Raw genomic sequence first — 14,450 nt, forward strand, 5'->3', positions numbered from 1 at the left:
CATTAAGTTAAAACGGAGCAAGAATTTCCACATGAAGGTCACAGGAACTGGAAGACAGCGTAGAAAACGACCACGAAGGGACTCGAACCCTCAATCTTCTGATTCGAAGTCAGACGCCTTATCCATTAGGCCACGCGGTCTGCCACAGGTTCTACATTTTGGTTTGTGGTATGCGGATCAGCCAAACACTTGAAGAGCACCTGGGACATCTTCTGCTTGCTTTGCTCAAGCAGATTTGGTCAAAAAGATCTAAAAAGTATGATTTGGTGCCAAGGTCAAGCTTTAAGAAGTACATTTGCAACAGGGCCTAGGTGCAGAGTGTTAATACAGCTCCTTGACAATGGTAATAGGTCAATAGAGTAGTACGAGAAAATACTAATTTCTAGAGGCAGCCAGTTGTCACCCCTCGTCTTGTCAGGATGGCCGAGCGGTCTAAGGCGCCAGACTCAAGAGCTGTTTCTTCACATTACGTGGGTGTTCTGGTCTCTGAATGGAGGCGTGGGTTCAAATCCCACTTCTGACAATCAATTTACATATTTAGCTTGAACTAGAATGACCAATTCCGCCGTGTTTTCATGCTACCATGTCACCGAATAAAAACAGTTAAAAAAAATCCAAAAACTTTGCAGATCCTACATAAAGATCAAATTGTTGGGAAAGCTCTGATAGGTCATGCTGTTAAATCTGTCATTTAAAGTGCAACTTTAGTCAGAAAATTAAGTCCTGCTAGGTCACTTCAGGTTGGCCCATTTTGCATATATACTTATGTAAAACATTCAAAAATAAGTGTCCATACACTTTAAAATCCAGTAATACACAGTGTTTCAGCCTGCTCTGCACATACTCAGTTGCTCTCCCATTTTAGGCACTACTGAGTTTGGAGAGGCTGATCTACTGACAGCCTTAAAGCGCAATTAAACCCTCCTATCCTTTACAGCCAATGAAGCTGCTTCTGTTCTAACTGCAACTGCCATGGTACTGCACATGTGATCAGTTATGACACCAGCCATTGGAGTGTTTGACAGTTTGGTTGAGAACACAAGCAAATGGGACAGTTATCAATACCGGGATTCCAGGATTACAGCTGTTTTTTGAAACCATTAAATCAATTTGTTTCGTTCCACTTTATGATTTACTGCTGTTAGGGGGCTCTGGGCTTCAGCTAATTGGCAGCCTCCAGCAGAAAGCAAGTTGTTATGGGTAAAGTTCCGCATTAAAGTTAAAACGGAGCAAGAATTTCCACATGAAGGTCACAGGAACTGGAAGACAGCGTAGAAAACGACCACGAAGGGACTCAAACCCTCAATCTTCTGATTCGAAGTCAGACGCCTTATCCATTAGGCCACGCGGTCTGCCACAGGTTCTACATTTTGGTTTGTGGTATGCGGATCAGCCAAACACTTGAAGAGCACCTGGGACATCTTCTGCTTGCTTTGCTCAAGCAGATTTGGTCAAAAAGATCTAAAAAGTATGATTTGGTGCCAAGGTCAAGCTTTAAGAAGTACATTTGCAACAGGGCCTAGGTGCAGAGTGTTAATACAGCTCCTTGACAATGGTAATAGATCAATAGAGTAGTACGAGAAAATACTAATTTCTAGAGGCAGCCAGTTGTCACCCCTTGTCTTGTCAGGATGGCCAAGCGGTCTAAGGCGCCAGACTCAAGAGCTGTTTCTTCACATTACGTGGGTGTTCTGGTCTCTGAATGGAGGCGTGGGTTCAAATCCCCCTTCTGACAATCAATTTACATATTTAGCTTGAACTAGAATGACCAATTCCGCCGTGTTTTCATGCTACCATGTCACCGAATAAAAACAGTTAAAAAAAATCCAAAAACTTTGCAGATCCTACATAAAGATCAAATTGTTGGCAAAGCTCTGATAGGTCATGCTGTTAAATCTGTCATTTAAAGTGCAACTTTAGTCAGAAAATTAAGTCCTGCTAGGTCACTTCAGGTTGGCCCATTTTGCATATATACTTATGTAAAACATTCAAAAATAAGTGTCCATACACTTTAAAATCCAGTAATACACAGTGTTTCAGCCTGCTCTGCACATACTCAGTTGCTCTCCCATTTTAGGCACTGCTGAGTTTGGAGAGGCTGATCTACTGACAGCCTTAAAGCGCAATTAAACCCTCCTATCCTTTACAGCCAATGAAGCTGCTTCTGTTCTAACTGCAACTGCCATGGTACTGCACATGTGATCAGTTATGACACCAGCCATTGGAGTGTTTGACAGTTTGGTTGAGAACACAAGCAAATGGGACAGTTATCAATACCGGGATTCCAGGATTACAGCTGTTTTTTGAAACCATTAAATCAATTTGTTTCGTTCCACTTTATGATTTACAGCTGTTAGGGGGCTCTGGGCTTCAGCAAATTGGCAGCCTCCAGCAGAAAGCAAGTTGTTATGGGTAAAGTTCCGCATTAAGTTAAAACGGAGCAAGAATTTCCACATGAAGGTCACAGGAACTGGAAGACAGCGTAGAAAACGACCACGAAGGGACTCAAACCCTCAATTTCTGATTCGAAGTCAGACGCCTTATCCATTAGGCCACGCGGTCTGCCACAGGTTCTACATTTTGGTTTGTGGTATGCGGATCAGCCAAACACTTGAAGAGCACCTGGGACATCTTCTGCTTGCTTTGCTCAAGCAGATTTGGTCAAAAAGATCTAAAAAGTATGATTTGGTGCCAAGGTCAAGCTTTAAGAAGTACATTTGCAACAGGGCCTAGGTGCAGAGTGTTAATACAGCTCCTTGACAATGGTAATAGATCAATAGAGTAGTACGAGAAAATACTAATTTCTAGAGGCAGCCAGTTGTCACCCCTTGTCTTGTCAGGATGGCCAAGCGGTCTAAGGCGCCAGACTCAAGAGCTGTTTCTTCACATTACGTGGGTGTTCTGGTCTCTGAATGGAGGCGTGGGTTCAAATCCCACTTCTGACAATCAATTTACATATTTAGCTTGAACTAGAATGACCAATTCCGCCGTGTTTTCATGCTACCATGTCACCGAATAAAAACAGTTAAAAAAAATCCAAAAACTTTGCAGATCCTACATAAAGATCAAATTGTTGGCAAAGCTCTGATAGGTCATGCTGTTAAATCTGTCATTTAAAGTGCAACTTTAGTCAGAAAATTAAGTCCTGCTAGGTCACTTCAGGTTGGCCCATTTTGCATATATACTTATGTAAAACATTCAAAAATAAGTGTCCATACACTTTAAAATCCAGTAATACACAGTGTTTCAGCCTGCTCTGCACATACTCAGTTGCTCTCCCATTTTAGGCACTGCTGAGTTTGGAGAGGCTGATCTACTGACAGCCTTAAAGCGCAATTAAACCCTCCTATCCTTTACAGCCAATGAAGCTGCTTCTGTTCTAACTGCAACTGCCATGGTACTGCACATGTGATCAGTTATGACACCAGCCATTGGAGTGTTTGACAGTTTGGTTGAGAACACAAGCAAATGGGACAGTTATCAATACCGGGATTCCAGGATTACAGCTGTTTTTTGAAACCATTAAATCAATTTGTTTCGTTCCACTTTATGATTTACTGCTGTTAGGGGGCTCTGGGCTTCAGCAAATTGGCAGCCTCCAGCAGAAAGCAAGTTGTTATGGGTAAAGTTCCGCATTAAGTTAAAACGGAGCAAGAATTTCCACATGAAGGTCACAGGAACTGGAAGACAGCGTAGAAAACGACCACGAAGGGACTCGAACCCTCAATCTTCTGATTCGAAGTCAGACGCCTTATCCATTAGGCCACGCAGTCTGCCACAGGTTCTACATTTTGGTTTGTGGTATGCGGATCAGCCAAACACTTGAAGAGCACCTGGGACATCTTCTGCTTGCTTTGCTCAAGCAGATTTGGTCAAAAAGATCTAAAAAGTATGATTTGGTGCCAAGGTCAAGCTTTAAGAAGTACATTTGCAACAGGGCCTAGGTGCAGAGTGTTAATACAGCTCCTTGACAATGGTAATAGGTCAATAGAGTAGTACGAGAAAATACTAATTTCTAGAGGCAGCCAGTTGTCACCCCTTGTCTTGTCAGGATGGCCAAGCGGTCTAAGGCGCCAGACTCAAGAGCTGTTTCTTCACATTACGTGGGTGTTCTGGTCTCTGAATGGAGGCGTGGGTTCAAATCCCACTTCTGACAATCAATTTACATATTTAGCTTGAACTAGAATGACCAATTCCGCCGTGTTTTCATGCTACCATGTCACCGAATAAAAACAGTTAAAAAAAATACAAAAACTTTGCAGATCCTACATAAAGATCAAATTGTTGGCAAAGCTCTGATAGGTCATGCTGTTAAATCTGTCATTTAAAGTGGAACTTTAGTCAGAAAATTAAGTCCTGCTAGGTCACTTCAGGTTGGCCCATTTTGCATATATACTTATGTAAAACATTCAAAAATAAGTGTCCATACACTTTAAAATCCAGTAATACACAGTGTTTCAGCCTGCTCTGCACATACTCAGTTGCTCTCCCATTTTAGGCACTACTGAGTTTGGAGAGGCTGATCTACTGACAGCCTTAAAGCGCAATTAAACCCTCCTATCCTTTACAGCCAATGAAGCTGCTTCTGTTCTAACTGCAACTGCCATGGTACTGCACATGTGATCAGTTATGACACCAGCCATTGGAGTGTTTGACAGTTTGGTTGAGAACACAAGCAAATGGGACAGTTATCAATACCGGGATTCCAGGATTACAGCTGTTTTTTGAAACCATTAAATCAATTTGTTTCGTTCCACTTTATGATTTACTGCTGTTAGGGGGCTCTGGGCTTCAGCAAATTGGCAGCCTCCAGCAGGAAGCAAGTTGTTATGGGTAAAGTTCCGCATTAAGTTAAAACGGAGCAAGAATTTCCACATGAAGGTCACAGGAACTGGAAGACAGCGTAGAAAACGACCACGAAGGGACTCGAACCCTCAATCTTCTGATTCGAAGTCAGACGCCTTATCCATTAGGCCACGCGGTCTGCCACAGGTTCTACATTTTGGTTTGTGGTATGCGGATCAGCCAAACACTTGAAGAGCACCTGGGACATCTTCTGCTTGCTTTGCTCAAGCAGATTTGGTCAAAAAGATCTAAAAAGTATGATTTGGTGCCAAGGTCAAGCTTTAAGAAGTACATTTGCAACAGGGCCTAGGTGCAGAGTGTTAATACAGCTCCTTGACAATGGTAATAGGTCAATAGAGTAGTACGAGAAAATACTAATTTCTAGAGGCAGCCAGTTGTCACCCCTCGTCTTGTCAGGATGGCCGAGCGGTCTAAGGCGCCAGACTCAAGAGCTGTTTCTTCACATTACGTGGGTGTTCTGGTCTCTGAATGGAGGCGTGGGTTCAAATCCCACTTCTGACAATCAATTTACATATTTAGCTTGAACTAGAATGGGAGAGGGGAAACAATTAGTTTCCCATCAATATGGGAATGAGACAGAATCAGGTAATAAAGTTAATTAAAAAAAAAAAAAAAAAAAATATAAGATAGATTGTTATATAGGATTGGTTAATAAGGCAATAAGATGATTGGTCAGTAAATAAGCACGAGCCCTTGGTCAGTTGTTAAGCCTGGAGAGCCTATAAATACAAGTGGACATCTAGAAACCGTTAGCAGAGCGGCGGTGACATCTCAGAAGACACGTCTGCTCTGTGCTGCAATGGAATTTTACCTGCGTCAGCTTATGGACAGGGCCGCAGCACCAGGCGGAGAAGAATGGATGAAACTTTGCCTTTCTCTGGCTCCTCCATCCTCGGTTTTGCAGGAAGCTGATGAGGCAGTGTGCTCAGCATCTATGTCCCTTCCTGCTACAGCTCCGCCCCCGGTTCCCGGGTTATTCCTTCCTCATGTAGATCGAGGTGACAGGCAGGTTGATCTGCCTATGGGTGTGAATGAGGTTGGACTTGCTGCGTCATCGGCCCTCCCTCCTCCAGAAGTGAATGACGATGTGCAGGTTAATGCAAATACTGTTGCTGGCAGAACTGGCAGGTCGGTTTACAAGAGGACACAGAAGCTGCGCAGATGTTATTCTCCATCACCTCCAAAGAACACTAAAAAGGGTAAGGGTGGTAAAAAAGCTCCTTCCCAAATTATTTCAGTGCAGTCTTCTCAGACCAGAGAAGATTTTCAGACAGCTTTGTGTGATGTTTTTAATCCTTTAGTTGGTACTACTGATTATCCTGCTGTCTCTAATGTTGTTTCTCATGCAGGTCGCTCTGATAACACTTTAACTGTTTCAGCACCAGCACAATGTCCTATTCCTGTGGTGACAAGTGATACTGCTCCCACACAAAGAGGTGAGTCTCTCGACTCGGCTGCTTTATCTGATATCATTTCTAACTTTTCTTTAGTGTCTGGGCAATTGCAGCAATTACTGTCTAGAACTTCATTGCCTGCTATGGATGTTTCGCACGCTTGGTCTAACCAGCAATCTGCCCAATCTACATGTGTGCCTAGCCAGGTAATGCAGGTGGAACCGATTGCTAATGTGCATGAAATTGCTAATGTTCCTGAAAGTTGTTTTAGGGAGGCTATGGCGTGTGAGTTGTCCCCGCTGGGTTTTCATTTATCTGCTAATGTCAAAGCTAAGATTTGGAAGGGGGATTATATGGATATTTTGTCCCTTTTACCAGCTGCAGAAGACAGACCTCTGAGGTGGGATCAAGAAAAGGTTGTAGATGATAAGCGTAAGATTGTGCCTAGATCCTTCAATAACTGGCTTCAGGCCTTCTGTATTTACGCTAGTGTGATGGGCGAAAAACATCCTGAGATTTGTTATAAAATGTTTCATCATGTGGAAATCATATTGGAAGCGTATAAAAATTTTCCAGGCTTGGCTTGGTTTACTTATGATGAATCTTTTCGTCAAAAACTAGCCGTTCATGGATCGTTACGATGGGGAACAAAAGACGTCGGATTGTGGCTCAATTTGTTGTTGCCTCAGAGACCGATGGTTAGATCCCCTCCGGTACAGACTGGGCCTTTTCGCAAGGGCCTTTGCTTTAGCTTCAATGAGGGCCAATGTAAGTGGCCGCATACGTGCCGTTTTAGACATGAATGTTCTAATTGTTCGGGAGTACACCCGGCTTCTAGATGTTTCAAAAAGGTGGCGTTGACCCCGCAGCCTCAGCCTAAGGATACTTTTCGTAAAAGCAGTAACCCCGGTGAAGTTGGTAGAAATGTTACCTTATCTACGCATTTGGCCGCGTCGTCAGGAGGCGGACTTATTAATTAAGGGCTTTTCGTTGGGTTTTTTACTTCCATCTTTTTCTGGAGTGGGTTGTTCGGTTGTGAATAATTTACCCTCTGTTAGCAGGTTTAAAGAGGTAGTTAGGAAAAAGATAGAGAAGGAAGTACGGGCTGGCAGGGTTGCGGGTCCTTTCAAGGACCCCCCTTTTGTCAATTTCAGGATATCTCCATTAGGCATTATTCCTAAGAAGGATACTAAGAGTTTTAGACTGATTCATCATTTGTCATTTCCTGCTGGCTCTTCTTTAAATGATGATATTGATCCTGAAGTCTGTACGGTATCTTACAGTTCGTTTGACGATGCTATTTCTTTGGTTCGTTCGGTTGGTGGTTCGGTTTTTTTGGCTAAGGCTGACATTAAATCGGCATTTCGGTTGTTACCCATCCACCCGTCTGCTTTTGATTCGCTTGGCTTTTATTTTGATGGTAATTTTTATTTCGATCGTTGCCTCCCGATGGGCTGTTCTATGTCTTGTTGCTATTTTGAGACTTTCTCGTCATTTTTGGAATGGTCGGTTTCGCATGTCACGGGTTCTCTTAATTTGGTGCATTATTTAGATGATTATCTTTTTATCGGGGCTTCTTCTGCAGATTGTTTGTTTTTGTTTACAATGTTTAGGATGCTTTGCAGGAAATTTGGAGTGCCTCTAGCGGAAGAGAAATCGATCTGGCCTACGAAATCGTTGGAGTTCCTAGGTGTTACGATTGATGCTGAGAGAATGGAATTTCGTTTGCCTCCTGATAAGGTGTGTCGTATGCGCTTTTTGGTTTCTTTTGTCTTGAGCAAAAAGAAGGTTACACTGCGTACATTACAGGCTCTGTTGGGTCTGTTGGCCTTTGCGACCAGAGTCATAGCTGTTGGGAGGGTTTTTTCGAAGAGGTTGTACAGAGCGTTGGCAGGATTGAAGGACCCTCGGCATTTTGTCAGGATTTCCTCAGAATTAAGAGATGATTTGAAGGTTTGGGATTGTTTTTTGTTACATTTTAACGGTTGTTGTTTTTGGCAGTCTCCATTTTGTGATGCTTCGGCACTCTCTCTGTTCACAGATGCTTCGGGATCTTATGGTTATGGTGTATACTGGGATGGACATTGGTCAGCTGCTCCTTGGCCGGCGGGTTGGATGGAGAGGGGTTTGACTTCCAATATTGTATTTTTGGAAATCTTTCCCATCTTGGTGGCTCTGGAATTGTGGGGTGACAGTTTTCGTAATATGAGATTGCTTTTTCATTCGGACAACAAGGGTGTGGTTTTTTCCATCAATTGTATGTCTTCCAAGTCTCCACCTGTGGTTGCTGTTCTTCGGCACATTGTTTTTAAATGTCTCCTTTTGAATGTTTGGATTAAGGCTAAATATATACCTGGTCATGTTAATGATATTGCTGACGCACTGTCTCGATTACAGCAGGAACGTTTCAGGACACTGGTGCCAGAAGCAGATCTTCTTGGTCTTCCGTGCCCTATCCATCTGTGGTCCATCGTCTAGAGAAGGTTCAAGTTGCTGTCCTGAACTCGTTGGCTCCTTCCACGTGGGCAAATTACAAGGCCGCGTGGGATAGCTGGCAATCTTTTTTGTTTACGCAGGGTCATCATCAGGATGAGTACAGTGAGCATCTGGTTCTTTCTTTTTTGGACTCCTTGATGGGTTCTAATTATTCATATTCGCATGTTGTTAAAATTTTGGCTGGGGTTTCTTTTTTTGTTAAATGGCGGAATTTACCGCCTTGTTCTAGTTTTTTTTCTATACAACAAGTATTGAAGGGTTACCGGAAATGTTCCTTTTCTGTCGATACTAGGGTTCCGATTACTGTGGAACTGTTGCGAGCCTTACTCTCAGTGACTGATTCGATATGTTCGTCTAATTATGAAGCTGTTCTTTTCAAAGCTTCTTTTAGTGTTTGTTTTTTTGGAGCTTTTAGGATTTCGGAATTGGTGCCCAATTCCTCCTTTGCTTGTAATGGCCTGCTCTATTCGGATTTGTCTTTTTCTGACAGTGGGGTTCAGTTTTTTTTGAGGCATAGTAAAACTGATCAACTGGGGAAGGGCCGAATTATTAGTATTGCTAAGATTTATGACAGTTCTATTTGTGCTTGTCACTTTATGTTTAAGTATTGTTCCATTCGTCCTAAGTGTGGATCTCATTTATTTGTACATGTTGATGGGCTTCCGCTTACCCGTTTTCAATTTTCTGCAGTCCTGAAGAAGTGTTTAGTCAAGCTGAATCTTGACCATTTGCATATTACCACTCACTCATTTAGAATAGGTGCAGCTACTGAAGCTTCTAGGCTTGGTTTGTCTGCATCTGCGATCCAGGACTTGGGTGGGTGGAAGTCCAATTGTTTCAAGACTTATATTAGGCCTAACCTTTGCCATTTCTGAATTCCAGGTGCATCAAAGCATAATGTCTGGATTTTAGGACATTCTTACGTGTTCTGGGCTAAGAAACGTGCTTCTATCCGTTCGTATGGTAATAATTTGGGTTTGGATGGTGAGGATGTTTTTATTTGTTGGTTTGGTAGGCGCGGAATGTCTTGGTTTGACTTGCGCCCTACTTTAAATAGATTATATTCTTCATGGCCTCCTCCGAATGCTGTAGTTTTCCATCTCGGGGGTAATGACTTAGGTCATTATAAGACACTTGATTTATTAAGTAGGATTAAAGTTGACCTCTATCAATTGCATTTAATTCTTCCTAATACAGTTTTAATATTTTCCGAAATTATTCCAAGACTTTCTTGGTTTTTATCTCCAGATCTACTGTTCTTGGAGAAAATTAGAAAGAAAATTAATAGGGCCATGGCTAAATTTATGCCTTCAATTGGGGGCATGTCTTTTAGACATGTTGAATTGGAAGGTAGAATTCCAGGTTTTTATCGGTCAGACAATGTTCATTTGTCTGATGTGGCCCTGGATATATTAAATTTGGATTTGCAGACTAGTGTGGAATTGGCCGTGGCCAGGGTGGGGTGCCAGACTTGTTAATCAAGTCTGGCGGGTGGGGATATTTGTGTGTAAGTTTATGGTATATAGTTTGAGCTGTAAGGGCTAAACTAATTTATGGGAATAAGTAAGAGTATTGGCAAGTAATGTTTTGGTGATAATACGTTTATTATAAATACCAACAATGAAAGAGCTACGGCCAATTATTTCCAACAAATAAAATATTTTATCAAAATGATAATTTCTGGTTTCATAGTATTTATTTATAGAAGGTTAAAGATTTCTGTATTCATTCCCATGGGAGAGGGGAAACAATTAGTTTCCCATCAATATGGGAATGAGACAGAATCAGGTAATAAAGTTAATTAAAAAAAAAAAAAAAAAAAATATAAGATAGATTGTTATATAGGATTGGTTAATAAGGCAATAAGATGATTGGTCAGTAAATAAGCACGAGCCCTTGGTCAGTTGTTAAGCCTGGAGAGCCTATAAATACAAGTGGACATCTAGAAACCGTTAGCAGAGCGGCGGTGACATCTCAGAAGACACGCCCTCCCTCCCTCCCTTTGTCGTAGCTCTAAGTTGTGTGGTTGTTTATGTCCCTTCCTAAGAAGGGGATATTTGTGTGTAAGTTTATGGTATATAGTTTGAGCTGTAAGGGCTAAACTAATTTATGGGAATAAGTAAGAGTATTGGCAAGTAATGTTTTGGTGATAATACGTTTATTATAAATACCAACAATGAAAGAGCTACGGCCAATTATTTCCAACAAATAAAATATTTTATCAAAATGATAATTTCTGGTTTCATAGTATTTATTTATAGAAGGTTAAAGATTTCTGTATTCATTCCCATGACCAATTCCGCCGTGTTTTCATGCTACCATGTCACCGAATAAAAACAGTTAAAAAAAATCCAAAAACTTTGCAGATCCTACATAAAGATCAAATTGTTGGGAAAGCTCTGATAGGTCATGCTGTTAAATCTGTCATTGAAAGTGCAACTTTAGTCAGAAAATTAAGTCCTGCTAGGTCACTTCAGGTTGGCCCATTTTGCATATATACTTATGTAAAACATTCAAAAATAAGTGTCCATACACTTTAAAATCCAGTAATACACAGTGTTTCAGCCTGCTCTGCACATACTCAGTTGCTCTCCCATTTTAGGCACTACTGAGTTTGGAGAGGCTGATCTACTGACAGCCTTAAAGCGCAATTAAACCCTCCTATCCTTTACAGCCAATGAAGCTGCTTCTGTTCTAACTGCAACTGCCATGGTACTGCACATGTGATCAGTTATGACACCAGCCATTGGAGTGTTTGACAGTTTGGTTGAGAACACAAGCAAATGGGACAGTTATCAATACCGGGATTCCAGGATTACAGCTGTTTTTTGAAACCATTAAATCAATTTGTTTCGTTCCACATTATGATTTACTGCTGTTAGGGGGCTCTGGGCTTCAGCTAATTGGCAGCCTCCAGCAGAAAGCAAGTTGTTATGGGTAAAGTTCCGCATTAAAGTTAAAACGGAGCAAGAATTTCCACATGAAGGTCACAGGAACTGGAAGACAGCGTAGAAAACGACCACGAAGGGACTCGAACCCTCAATCTTCTGATTCGAAGTCAGACGCCTTATCCATTAGGCCACGCGGTCTGCCACAGGTTCTACATTTTGGTTTGTGGTATGCGGATCAGCCAAACACTTGAAGAGCACCTGGGACATCTTCTGCTTGCTTTGCTCAAGCAGATTTGGTCAAAAAGATCTAAAAAGTATGATTTGGTGCCAAGGCCAAGCTTTAAGAAGTACATTTGCAACAGCGCCTAGGTGCAGAGTGTTAATACAGCTCCTTGACAATGGTAATAGATCAATAGAGTAGTACGAGAAAATACTAATTTCTAGAGGCAGCCAGTTGTCACCCCTTGTCTTGTCAGGATGGCCGAGCGGTCTAAGGCGCCAGACTCAAGAGCTGTTTCTTCACATTACCTGGGAGTTCTGGTCTCTGAATGGAGGCGTGGGTTCAAATCCCACTTCTGACAATCAATTTACATATTTAGCTTGAACTAGAATGACTAATTCCGCCGTGTTTTCATGCTACCATGTCACCGAATAAAAACAGTTAAAAAAAATACAAAAACTTTGCAGATCCTACATAAAGATCAAATTGTTGGCAAAGCTCTGATAGGTCATGCTGTTAAATCTGTCATTTAAAGTGCAACTTTAGTCAGAAAATTAAGTCCTGCTAGGTCACTTCAGGTTGGCCCATTTTGCATATATACTTATGTAAAACATTCAAAAATAAGTGTCCATACACTTTAAAATCCAGTAATACACAGTGTTTCAGCCTGCTCTGCACATACTCAGTTGCTCTCCCATTTTAGGCACTGCTGAGTTTGGAGAGGCTGATCTACTGACAGCCTTAAAGCGCAATTAAACCCTCCTATCCTTTACAGCCAATGAAGCTGCTTCTGTTCTAACTGCAACTGCCATGGTACTGCACATGTGATCAGTTATGACACCAGCCATTGGAGTGTTTGACAGTTTGGTTGAGAACACAAGCAAATGGGACAGTTATCAATACCGGGATTCCAGGATTACAGCTGTTTTTTGAAACCATTAAATCAATTTGTTTCGTTCCACTTTATGATTTACAGCTGTTAGGGGGCTCTGGGCTTCAGCAAATTGGCAGCCTCCAGCAGAAAGCAAGTTGTTATGGGTAAAGTTCCGCATTAAGTTAAAACGGAGCAAGAATTTCCACATGAAGGTCACAGGAACTGGAAGACAGCGTAGAAAACGACCACGAAGGGACTCAAACCCTCAATCTTCTGATTCGAAGTCAGACGCCTTATCCATTAGGCCACGCGGTCTGCCACAGGTTCTACATTTTGGTTTGTGGTATGCGGATCAGCCAAACACTTGAAGAGCACCTGGGACATCTTCTGCTTGCTTTGCTCAAGCAGATTTGGTCAAAAAGATCTAAAAAGTATGATTTGGTGCCAAGGTCAAGCTTTAAGAAGTACATTTGCAACAGGGCCTAGGTGCAGAGTGTTAATACAGCTCCTTGACAATGGTAATAGATCAATAGAGTAGTACGAGAAAATACTAATTTCTAGAGGCAGCCAGGTGTCACCCCTTGTCTTGTCAGGATGGCCAAGCGGTCTAAGGCGCCAGACTCAAGAGCTGTTTCTTCACATTACGTGGGTGTTCTGGTCTCTGAATGGAGGCGTGGGTTCAAATCCCACTTCTGACAATCAATTTACATATTTAGCTTGAACTAGAATGACCAATTCCGCCGTGTTTTCATGCTACCATGTCACCGAATAAAAACAGTTAAAAAAAATCCAAAAACTTTGCAGATCCTACATAAAGATCAAATTGTTGGCAAAGCTCTGATAGGTCATGCTGTTAAATCTGTCATTTAAAGTGCAACTTTAGTCAGAAAATTAAGTCCTGCTAGGTCACTTCAGGTTGGCCCATTTTGCATATATACTTATGTAAAACATTCAAAAATAAGTGTCCATACACTTTAAAATCCAATAATACACAGTGTTTCAGCCTGCTCTGCACATACTCAGTTGCTCTCCCATTTTAGGCACTGCTGAGTTTGGAGAGGCTGATCTACTGACAGCCTTAAAGCGCAATTAAACCCTCCTATCCTTTACAGCCAATGAAGCTGCTTCTGTTCTAACTGCAACTGCCATGGTACTGCACATGTGATCAGTTATGACACCAGCCATTGGAGTGTTTGACAGTTTGGTTGAGAACACAAGCAAATGGGACAGTTATCAATACCGGGATTCCAGGATTACAGCTGTTTTTTGAAACCATTAAATCAATTTGTTTCGTTCCACTTTATGATTTACTGCTGTTAGGGGGCTCTGGGCTTCAGCAAATTGGCAGCCTCCAGCAGAAAGCAAGTTGTTATGGGTAAAGTTCCGCATTAAGTTAAAACGGAGCAAGAATTTCCACATGAAGGTCACAGGAACTGGAAGACAGCGTAGAAAACGACCACGAAGGGACTCGAACCCTCAATCTTCTGATTCGAAGTCAGACGCCTTATCCATTAGGCCATGCAGTCTGCCACAGGTTCTACATTTTGGTTTGTGGTATGCGGATCAGCCAAACACTTGAAGAGCACCTGGGACATCTTCTGCTTGCTTTGCTCAAGCAGATTTGGTCAAAAAGATCTAAAAAGTATGATTTGGTGCCAAGGTCAAGCTTTAAGAAGTACATTTGCAACAGGGCCTAGGTGCAGAGTGTT

The 14,450-nt window shown here is 41.9% G+C and overlaps 1 protein-coding gene and 15 non-coding genes across 16 annotated transcripts; 8 read left to right on the forward strand and 8 right to left on the reverse strand.

Moving 5' to 3' along the window:
* Positions 1 to 67: 67 nt before the first annotated feature.
* TRNAR-UCG lies at positions 68 to 140 on the reverse strand. Its single transcript has one exon. It is a non-coding gene; the product is annotated as a tRNA-Arg (tRNA).
* Positions 141 to 413: 273 nt separating this feature from the next.
* TRNAL-CAA lies at positions 414 to 523 on the forward strand. Its single transcript has 2 exons — positions 414 to 451; positions 478 to 523. It is a non-coding gene; the product is annotated as a tRNA-Leu (tRNA).
* Positions 524 to 1,279: 756 nt separating this feature from the next.
* Positions 1,280 to 1,352, reverse strand: TRNAR-UCG. Its single transcript has one exon. It is a non-coding gene; the product is annotated as a tRNA-Arg (tRNA).
* A 273-nt stretch (positions 1,353 to 1,625) lies between these two features.
* On the forward strand, positions 1,626 to 1,735 carry TRNAL-CAA. The gene is made up of 2 exons: positions 1,626 to 1,663; positions 1,690 to 1,735. It is a non-coding gene; the product is annotated as a tRNA-Leu (tRNA).
* A 755-nt stretch (positions 1,736 to 2,490) lies between these two features.
* Positions 2,491 to 2,562, reverse strand: TRNAR-UCG. The gene has a single exon. It is a non-coding gene; the product is annotated as a tRNA-Arg (tRNA).
* Positions 2,563 to 2,835: 273 nt separating this feature from the next.
* On the forward strand, positions 2,836 to 2,945 carry TRNAL-CAA. The gene is made up of 2 exons: positions 2,836 to 2,873; positions 2,900 to 2,945. It is a non-coding gene; the product is annotated as a tRNA-Leu (tRNA).
* Positions 2,946 to 3,700: 755 nt separating this feature from the next.
* TRNAR-UCG lies at positions 3,701 to 3,773 on the reverse strand. The gene has a single exon. It is a non-coding gene; the product is annotated as a tRNA-Arg (tRNA).
* Positions 3,774 to 4,046: 273 nt separating this feature from the next.
* On the forward strand, positions 4,047 to 4,156 carry TRNAL-CAA. Its single transcript has 2 exons — positions 4,047 to 4,084; positions 4,111 to 4,156. It is a non-coding gene; the product is annotated as a tRNA-Leu (tRNA).
* Positions 4,157 to 4,911: 755 nt separating this feature from the next.
* TRNAR-UCG lies at positions 4,912 to 4,984 on the reverse strand. Its single transcript has one exon. It is a non-coding gene; the product is annotated as a tRNA-Arg (tRNA).
* A 273-nt stretch (positions 4,985 to 5,257) lies between these two features.
* TRNAL-CAA lies at positions 5,258 to 5,367 on the forward strand. Its single transcript has 2 exons — positions 5,258 to 5,295; positions 5,322 to 5,367. It is a non-coding gene; the product is annotated as a tRNA-Leu (tRNA).
* A 33-nt stretch (positions 5,368 to 5,400) lies between these two features.
* Positions 5,401 to 10,234, forward strand: LOC120914564. The gene is made up of 4 exons (XM_040325241.1): positions 5,401 to 6,065; positions 6,216 to 6,692; positions 9,639 to 9,740; positions 10,005 to 10,234. The coding sequence occupies exons 1-4, from the start codon at positions 5,666 to 5,668 to the stop codon at positions 10,232 to 10,234; spliced, it is 1,209 nt and encodes a 402-aa protein (XP_040181175.1). The 5' UTR covers positions 5,401 to 5,665.
* A 1,538-nt stretch (positions 10,235 to 11,772) lies between these two features.
* TRNAR-UCG lies at positions 11,773 to 11,845 on the reverse strand. The gene has a single exon. It is a non-coding gene; the product is annotated as a tRNA-Arg (tRNA).
* Positions 11,846 to 12,118: 273 nt separating this feature from the next.
* On the forward strand, positions 12,119 to 12,228 carry TRNAL-CAA. Its single transcript has 2 exons — positions 12,119 to 12,156; positions 12,183 to 12,228. It is a non-coding gene; the product is annotated as a tRNA-Leu (tRNA).
* Positions 12,229 to 12,983: 755 nt separating this feature from the next.
* Positions 12,984 to 13,056, reverse strand: TRNAR-UCG. The gene has a single exon. It is a non-coding gene; the product is annotated as a tRNA-Arg (tRNA).
* A 273-nt stretch (positions 13,057 to 13,329) lies between these two features.
* Positions 13,330 to 13,439, forward strand: TRNAL-CAA. The gene is made up of 2 exons: positions 13,330 to 13,367; positions 13,394 to 13,439. It is a non-coding gene; the product is annotated as a tRNA-Leu (tRNA).
* A 755-nt stretch (positions 13,440 to 14,194) lies between these two features.
* TRNAR-UCG lies at positions 14,195 to 14,267 on the reverse strand. The gene has a single exon. It is a non-coding gene; the product is annotated as a tRNA-Arg (tRNA).
* Between the last annotated feature and the right edge of the window lie 183 nt (positions 14,268 to 14,450).

The sequence above is a fragment of the Rana temporaria genome, chromosome 9, assembly GCF_905171775.1.
Source record: "Rana temporaria chromosome 9, aRanTem1.1, whole genome shotgun sequence".
In the NCBI taxonomy this organism is placed as follows: Eukaryota; Metazoa; Chordata; class Amphibia; order Anura; family Ranidae; genus Rana; species Rana temporaria.

Excerpts from the sequence above, each read along its gene's own strand:
- LOC120914564 (XM_040325241.1), top strand. The coding sequence starts at position 5,666 with ATGGAATTTTACCTGCGTCAGCTTATGGACAGGGCCGCAGCACCAGGC. Across the intron at positions 6,066-6,215 it reads TCCAAAGAACACTAAAAAGG|GTCGCTCTGATAACACTTTA; the intron begins GTAAGGGTGGTA and ends TTTCTCATGCAG. Across the intron at positions 6,693-9,638 it reads AAAGGTTGTAGATGATAAGC|GTGCATCAAAGCATAATGTC; the intron begins GTAAGATTGTGC and ends TCTGAATTCCAG.